Here is a 9,301-nt window from a genome sequence, read left to right as displayed (position 1 = left end):
AAAATTATCATTTAACATTCTTTTGAAAAATAAAAATATAGTAATAGGTTTTACTTTAATAAAATATTTATAAAATTTTCTATTTACCTTTTATTTTTATATCACAATAAATACATAAACGATTAAATAAAAAAGTAATTAATGTCATATCTTAAATTTCAGTAATCACACTTAAATAAAATTAAATTAAAACACTTACAAATAAATTAAGGGATATAAAAAAACACAAAATTACTGTTGTTTGAAGCACTTTGGAATTGGAAGTAGAATAAGTGTGAAAAATAACACATTTTTATGAATTTTGGTTTTGAGAGTGTTTTTACTTTAAAAAAAGAATTTGGAGTTACGAGTGAATGAATTGATAATATTATGAATTTTGGTTTTGGCAACATGTGGGACAGTCAGCCAGCGCTTGGAGACCAAAACAATGACCCAATCCGTTAATAATAATTTTACTTATCCATGTCCAAATTAATAATATAATAAGATTAAAGTGTTCTATATATCAAACATACATAAATATTCAAATTCTTATTTTTAATTAAATAAATTTTTTATCATTTAGTCTTGTTATCACGTGTAAAAAATTATAAATAATATCAATATTAAAAAATATTCAATAATTAATTTTACATTATGTACTGCTATCACCGAGATCAAGATGTATAATCGAAAGAATATACCGAGAGGTTATGCCGAGAAATATATATATATATATATATATATAATAAAATAAATATATATAATAGAAAGAAATGCCCAAATATGTTATAAGTTCAATAAGAAAGCTTTATAAATAGATGATCAACCCAAGAGGTAAGTAAAAGTGAATTTTATCTGATGAATGCATAAAATATTTTTGACTTTGGCATCGGAGCGCCTTGCAGATACACACCAAATCATGAGAGGAGAAGCTGAAAGCTCAATTTGGAGAAACCCAACCGTGAGAGAGAAACCAAAAGCCCAACCATGAAAGGAGAAACCGAAAGCCCAATCTAGAAAACCCAACCGAGAGAGAAGAAACCAAAAGTTCAGCTCAAAAGATCAAATTGTGAAGATTGTGTCATCATCAGCTTAAACAAGAGTCCTTGACTTTTTTTTTTTTTTCAAGAACACATTATATTTATTATTTGATTTTTTATTAATTTAAGGATTAAAAAGTTTTTATAAGTATTTTTTTTTCAACTGAAATTTTATCTTTTCTTTAAAAACTTCACACAAAGATTAGAAAGGAGACTTTATTTTTTCACACCTTATTTGACTTACAGCACCTTCAATGTCATTCGAGATGCATCCATATAATTGTAATTTCAAATTATTGTTACTTGTACCACTAATTATTCTTTCTCTCTCAGATCGATCTAGACAAGAAAAGAAAAGTTAATCATATGGTTGTAAAATACTAAGATGTAATTGATTAATAACTAAGAGAAAACAAATTATTTTCTATAAATGGAAAAGAATAATAAAAATTAATTATATATATACTTTTATAAATATAATTAATTTAAGTCAATTAAGTTACCCTTATATATTATATTTTGTAGTGTAATGATTGTTATGATGATATTTACTATTATAACATATACAAATACAAAATTGATAGATCATGCAAAAATTATAAAATATGCACAAATGTTTAATTTCTTTTAAACATTATTATTATTATATTTTTTAAAGCCAATACCAATATATTTTGGATGTGATTGTAAATATATATGTATTATGGTTAGAGTAGTTTATTTTTGTTATCTTAATAAAGTAAATTAAAAAATAATAATAGAATAATTGACATCTGGTACTATCATTTCACTTTACATTTATTACAATAAGTATCAACCCACAACACAACATTTAACTAAACTAAATTGAACTGAAAAAATAGTTGTTTAAAACTAAACTGAATTTGGCTATATAGCATTAATATGCAAGATGAGATATAAATGTCATGTGAGAGGTTATTAGCAAAAAGTTTAGATTGAGTACAGCATGATGAAAACAGTGGATATAAAAAAACAAAAGGTGGAATTGTGAAGGTCAAGAGAGTCCTAGGCAATTCCGTTACGTGGGTGGGTTAACTAAGAGTTACAGAGAGCAGGAGGGTGTATTGGTCCCATTAAAAATAACGAATGCCTAGCTGGCTTCTCTTTATTTCTGCTTTTCTACATTCAACAGTTAGCAAGGTTCCCTAGGCAAAGCCGCCTAATTAACTACTCATACCCTTACATCTTTTTCTTTTCTTTTTCTTTCCAACCATTTTCATTTAACAACAATAATATCGACAATATATTTATTTATTTATATTTAAAAATGAAAAGAAGAAGAAGAGGCAGGAGCATGCATGATGTACACACATAACATACCATCGTTTTCTCTCTCTAATCTCTATCCATCTGGCTTGTGTTTTGTGTTATGAGGTGTTGATATGCCTCCACTCCACCCAAGAATACAAACACCACTACACCCACCAAAACGCAAAGCAAGACCAACCTAAAATACCAACATAATTCTACCCACAATCTCCTCATTTCTTCACTTCTAATTGGTAATGTGCAGAGCGTGGCAGTGAGTTTATATCTGATGCCGTTGGAAATGCGTTGATTACGCAACCTCCATCCACACCACCACCAAAATGCGCCAAGCACTTGTGCAGGAGGTTAGGAGCAAGACCCCAGACGCGGAGAGAGAGACTTGCAGGGTAAAAGCCGGGAACCGAAGAGTGACGCCGAGCGAGGAGGGATTGGAACTCAGCAGCAGGTGCGTGGAGAAGAGGTTGCCCAGCGGTGACGTTTACATGGGGAGCTTCTTGGGCAACGCGCCCAGCGGATCCGGGAAGTATCTGTGGAGAGACGGGTGTATGTACGAAGGTGAGTGGAAGAAAGGGAAGGCGTGCGGGAAGGGGAAGTTCTCGTGGCCTTCGGGCGCCACCTACGAGGGTGAATTCAAATCGGGTCGGATGGAGGGGTTTGGGACCTTTACGGGATCCCAGGGTGAGACGTACTGCGGGTCGTGGAGCTCCGACAGGAAGCATGGGTACGGGCAGAAGCGTTACGCCAACGGGGACTTCTACGAGGGGTTGTGGAAGCGGAACGTGCAGGAGGGGGAGGGGAGGTACGTCTGGAGAAACGGTAACGAGTACTTCGGGGAGTGGAGGAACGGGGTTATTTGTGGGCGAGGTACGCTTATTTGGGCCAATGGGAATCGCTATGAGGGGCAGTGGGAGAACGGGGTTCAAAAGGGGCAAGGGGTTTTCACTTGGCCTGATGGCAGCTGCTATGTTGGGTGCTGGAACAATGACCTTAAGGTGCATCAGCTTGATGGAACCTTTTACCCCGGGAGTGGTGATAATCACACTGTCACTATGAGGAAGAGGTCTTCCGTGGACAGTTCCAGAGGAAGTGGTGTCAAGAGTTTTCCCCGGATTTGTATCTGGGAATCCGAGGGTGAAGCAGGGGATATAACCTGTGATATCATCGATAATGTGTCTTTGTTGTATCCGGATGGGAAAGCAACCGAGTTGGATCGGGGACATGTTAAGCCGTTTCGACGAAATCCTTGTTGTTTTTCCGGTGAGGTCAAGAGACCGGGCCAGACTATATCAAAGGGGCATAAGAATTATGATCTTATGCTTAATCTGCAACTGGGTATAAGGTGGGTTTAAATTTAACTCTTCTGGAGTTTATACTCTTCATTACTTTTGGTTTAGTGAATTTATGTTCAGGGGTTTTGGTTGTTGTGTTGTTTCCTAGGTACTCTGTTGGGAAGGAAGCTTCCATTTCGCGAGGGCTAATATCAAACGATTTTGATCCAAAGGAAAAGTTCTGGACTAGGTTTCCCTCTGAAGGATCTAAAATTACACCACCGCACCAATCGGCGGAGTTCCGCTGGAAAGACTACTGCCCTATGGTTTTTAGGTATAGCCTTTTCATTTTTGGCTTCATCATTTTATCCTATTTTTATCCTATAGACACAATTAGTTAGAATTTTTTTTTAATCCTAAGACTGCAATGATAATTACATGCTCAAATTTTGTGGAATACTGTTAGAGTTTCATTGCAGCTTTTTCTGCTTCTTGTTGACTGGATTCTGCTTTCGTATTGCAGACAATTGAGAAAGCTATTTCAGGTGGACCCTGCGGATTACATGTTGGCCATATGTGGGAATGATGCTCTCAGGGAGCTTTCCTCTCCGGGGAAAAGTGGAAGCTTTTTCTACTTGACACAGGATGACAGGTTTATGATAAAGACGGTGAAGAAATCCGAAGTCAAGGTTAGATACATGTGTTTTAGATTCTCTCAAATAAATTTGAAAATATCTTTCCATGTTTAATAACATACTAAATGGAAGTGTTTTTATTTCAAAGAACCCTAGTTTCTGCAGTAGATTGTTAAATCCCTTTTATCATCGTACCTTGATGAGATTTTTTTTTTTTTCTGGAGTGAGGTCCAGTTTTGCTTTAGTTTTGAAATGTATTCAAATCAGTTATTAATCTTTGGTTTGGTTGTCATCTTTATTAATTCCTAACTTTGGCTTCAATAACATAACTTTCAGGTGCTTCTTCGGATGCTCCGAAGCTATTACCAACATGTTTCTAAATATGAGAACTCACTTGTTACAAAGTTCTATGGAGTACACTGTGTCAAACCAATTGGAGGCCAAAAGGTATATCTTCAGAGATAAGTTGTTTGCTGTTTGAAGCAGTAGTTTTATGTGCATGAGTGCCTAAAGATATGTTGATGTTGAAATCCAGACACGCTTTATTGTGATGGGCAATCTGTTCTGCTCGGAATATCCAATCCATAGACGATTTGACTTGAAAGGATCTTCCCATGGCCGGACCACAGACAAGACGAAGGAGGAAATTGACGAAACCACCACCCTCAAGGACCTGGATCTCAATTTTGTGTTTCGTCTACAAAAAAATTGGTTTCAGGATCTCATCAAGTATGCCATTTAGTTTTTGCCTATTTAACACTTTCATGGCTGTTACTTGGCAAGGAAACGCCATGATATCTGTTGATTTAATCTTTTCTCAACATTATGTGCAGACAAATTGAGCGGGACTGTGAGTTCTTGGAAGCGGAGGGAATTATGGATTATAGTCTCTTAGTTGGCCTTCATTTTCGTTATGATAATACATATGAAAAAATTGGATTGTCACCGTTTCTTCTGCGCTCAGGTATTGATCCATATTTCACTTCAGTGCTGATAGTAAAGAATGTTTACGTGACAGTATAACCAGTGGATGAGTAATTTTGTTCTTGCTTCTTTAGGAAAGTCGGAGGACTCTTATCAGAGTGAAAAGTTCATGCGTGGTTATCGTTTTCTCGAAGCAGAGCTGCAGGATAGAGATAGGGTTAAATCTGGTCGGTATGTGAAAAAAGTTCACTTCCTTTACCTATATTTTTTGCTTGTTTTTAAGTTGATAGAATAATTGGGCTGTGCTAACAGCTGCATCCAGTGTCTTAGTGGGTTGGTACAGTGATCTACTTGAATCAGTTTTAGTTCACTATACAACCTAAGAATACGCGTGTATTTTGTACACAGTACCGTCTTACTGAAAAAGTAGATAAGGACTCTTGAATTGTTGTAGACCTGCTGAATTGACTATAGTCGTGATATATAATAATTGCAACTTTGCAAGTAGTCTGAATCATAGTAGTGTGTAGTTGAGGACAGAGTAGCAGGATATTCATGATATATAATAAGTGCAACTTTGCAAGTAGTTTGAATCATCGTGTGTGTAGTTGAGGATAGAGTAGCAGGAAACAGTAGTTTGTGGGATACATCACACATGAAGGTTGTGGTCCTAATCTCTTTAAAAACAATTTGGAGAGTTCTTAATTTAATATAGGTCCGTCTTTTGTTTTCGGTGGCCATTCTTGATTTTTCACCTTGGATATTTTTTTTTTTATATTATCTGTGCACTTTTTGTTCAATATTTATCCTATATACTCCATCTTATTACATATATCTCTTCATGTTTCAGGAGATCATTGATTAGGTTAGGAGCCAATATGCCTGTGAGAGCAGAGCGCATGGCTCGGAGGAGTGATTTTAATCAATACACCCCATGTTGCAGTGGAGAAACTTACGATGTTGTTTTATATTTTGGGATTATTGACATTTTGCAAGATTATGATATCAGCAAGAAACTGGAGCATGCTTACAAGTCTTTACAGGTTGACCCGTCATCAATCTCAGCCGTTGATCCAAAGCTCTACTCAAAAAGGTTCCGGGATTTTGTGGGTAGAATATTCATTGAAGACCGGTAACAGTAAGAAAAAAAAAGGTTTTTCATCTATCCAGAAAATAGCTGACAGATGAATCTGTTGTGGAGTGGGAGAGCTTGCAGTTGGCGGTGCCACTGTTTCTGCGGCTGCGACCAAGAGAGTTCATCTGAATGCAGGTTGTTTTCATGGCTGAATTTTGAAGATGCACAGCCATGATAATGAAGGCAGGGAGATCTTTTGTACATGGTGGATGATAGAAATGATCTCTGTCTTTCTTGTGTCTTGTTTTTCCGTGAAAGGGGCTGAGTCTGTGAATTCTTTTTGTGGTCACAAATAGGATATGAATATGATGTGAAAAAAATGATAGATAGGAGACTTGAAAATGTTTCTCACGAGATTGGTCTGTTAATAAAGAAAGTGTACAGCTCATTCAGAAAGCATTGATGGCAGAAGGGTATTTTTCTAATGGTAATCTTGACTAATTTTCTTTTCTTTTGCTTTTTTTCTGGTCAGTTGGCGGTTTCTTGTTCGATGTGAGATATTTTGGAGACTTGTGAAATGGAGGACCATTAGCGCATAGGGATTTCTCCCACACAACCAAAGTCGTTTACTTTTTTAATATAAAATGAATTACTAAAGGTGACTCAGCTCTATACGGTGATGAGGAACATTAAAATGGAAGGGGATAACTTTTGCAGTGAAAGTAGGGGCATTGGGCTGTGAGGTATTAAAAGCAGAGAAAGCATGAGAAAGATTCGCAAGTGTTTCTTGTTTTTTCCTCTCATCTTCTTTGCTTTCTTACTTTTCACTCTGTCTAGTTCTACTGTTTTTCTTTTAATTTCTCAAAAAACCTATTTTGGGACTATAATTTAGTATCTGTTGTCAATATTTACAAAAAAAAGTCATTTATAGATATTATTAACAAAAGTCTTTTAAATTACTTTTTTTTTCACTCTGACAAAAGTTCTGAAAAATCTTAAAAGATTGGAACATATGTAAATTTTTTAATTAAAAAAATGTTTCTATTTGTTGATTTGTATCCTTTTGGAGTATAGATCAGTATTTGCTTTAAAATATATTTAACTTGATTTAAAAAAATATATTTCCCGATTATTGTTTTGCTTTGAAGAAGTTATTTTATGTGAACATATCAAGAGAAGAGGTTAAATTACTAACTTTAATATTATTAATCTTTTCTTTTAAAAGTTATGCAAAATGGTTAAAGCTTTAAAAATGTGTCAGAGAAGAAGTAGGATTTTTGCAAGACTCCTCACGGGACATTATTGGTCAGGAACAACATTATTTTATGGTAAAACAATTACACGGTTACTTATAGTGGTGGCCAACATTCAGTGGTAGACTGAGTAAACTATTATTGATTCTGAGATGGTATCGAGGGACAATTATGCGTTGCTCAGGCCAATGAGCCATGGGGAGTTGTGTAGTAAGATATGTCTGAATGAAGTTTGAAATTCGGTGCAGAGGTCAAAGTCAGGGGCAGAGGCGCATAAAGTTTATGCTTATGCTTCTTTCTTTTATTCCCTCTAACCATTTCTTACAAAACGTTCAACGCCAGTAACAAGAAAAGAATACAAAATAGTCAGTAATTTATTTTCATTAATCTTATATTATAATATCATCGTTGATAGTAAGAAGAATAGAGGAAGCAGTGATGTTGTTTTTGACTTTGTTATCTTGTTGGGAGATTCTGTTGTCCATTTGCTGAGACAAGAAGCAATCGAGCTACGTAACGTCACTGTGACTAAGTGGGGCTATTCCCATTTGTTCCCTCTCCCTTGCTGGAAGTTCCACTTCTAGAATGCCTACCTCGCCATGAATTCCAACTTCTTCCTCGTCCTTTCCTTTACAAATCGCATTCACAAACCTTCTTCACAAAAGTTACCATATATACAACCAGACATAAACATAAACATATTTTATAATATATAAATAAATGATATTTTATGATATATAACTAGACGTAAATCTTAAAAAATTAATTATATAAAATTAAATTAAATTTAAAATCGAATCGTTAATAATTAAATATGTGTAACATGGTGAGCATGTGTTGGATTGATGCATGATTAACTGTTGAGAAGGGCATCTATCAGACATTTAGATGCGAGTAATGTAGATACACGTATAGAAGTAAGTGCATGCCTTTGCACTTTTGGCTTAGCAGAAGGAGTGAGGAACAGTGCTTTTTCCATGTGCATTTCAACCCTTGCGTCCCACACCAACTCATTTCTTCCAAATGAAGGGTTTTTAATATAACTAAGCTCTGCTACCTTTGTTAAAATAATGTGCATATGCATTGACTCAGAATTAGAGAGTCACTACCAATGATGGATACCTTAAGCAGTTTTAGTAGTTAAGTCCAGTAATATTATAAATTTATAAAAGCTACATTTCAAATTTCCATCCAACAAAATTGTATGATGTGCCTAGCAATTGTGTTGAAGTCAAATTCCACATCCCCAAAAGTTAATTAAAACACATGTAGAATTATTATACAAGGTTACAAAGATGCATAATTTAAATATTAATACATTTACAACACGTTGTCAAATGAGTTTAAGGTTATTTATATTAATTCATTATCTTAAAATATTCCACTAAGAATATGTTTGGATTGATCATAAATGGCTAAATTCACCAGTGTAGAAATGTAAAACAAATGCGACTATTTTATATTTACAAATGCGATCATAGAATCGCATTTGATCAACACGCATTCGTAAATCGGGCATATATAAATGCGGTCATAGAACCGCATTTATAAATTAGATTTACAAATGCGGTTACTTAAAATAACCGCATTTGTATATTATTCTGAATGAGGGATGAGGGTTACGGGTTTAGGATTTACGAATGCAGTCTTGGTAAAAACCGCATTCATAAATCACATTTACAAATGCGGTCTTGGTAAATGACCGCATTTGTAAATAGGGAATTCACATTTACAAATGCGATATTGGTAAATGACCGCATTTGTAAATAGTGTTTTTTTTTTAAAGTGCAGTTTGTATTGTGCATAAACCATATAATTTAATAACCTGCATAAT

At 35.0% G+C, this 9,301-nt stretch overlaps 1 protein-coding gene across 2 annotated transcripts; it reads left to right on the top strand.

Annotated features, from left to right (window-relative positions):
• Positions 1-2,183: 2,183 nt before the first annotated feature.
• LOC137820546 (phosphatidylinositol 4-phosphate 5-kinase 2-like) lies at positions 2,184-6,699 on the top strand. 2 transcript variants are annotated; one of them, XM_068624685.1, is made up of 8 exons: positions 2,184-3,651; positions 3,750-3,914; positions 4,104-4,269; positions 4,552-4,662; positions 4,751-4,944; positions 5,049-5,179; positions 5,274-5,370; positions 5,990-6,699. In XM_068624685.1, exons 1-8 carry the CDS (start codon positions 2,633-2,635, stop codon positions 6,273-6,275), a joined length of 2,169 nt encoding a protein of 722 aa, XP_068480786.1. In that variant the 5' UTR covers positions 2,184-2,632; the 3' UTR covers positions 6,276-6,699. The 2 variants fall into 2 exon arrangements, with proteins under 2 accessions (XP_068480786.1, XP_068480787.1); XM_068624686.1 differs by having other exon boundaries at positions 2,327-3,651; positions 5,274-5,366.
• The last annotated feature ends 2,602 nt before the right edge of the window (positions 6,700-9,301 follow it).

This window comes from Phaseolus vulgaris, chromosome 9 (assembly GCF_000499845.2).
Source record: "Phaseolus vulgaris cultivar G19833 chromosome 9, P. vulgaris v2.0, whole genome shotgun sequence".
Taxonomy (NCBI): Eukaryota; Viridiplantae; Streptophyta; class Magnoliopsida; order Fabales; family Fabaceae; genus Phaseolus; species Phaseolus vulgaris.
Note: the sequence above shows the minus strand (reverse complement) of the source record. Positions and strands in the feature narration are given on the sequence as shown.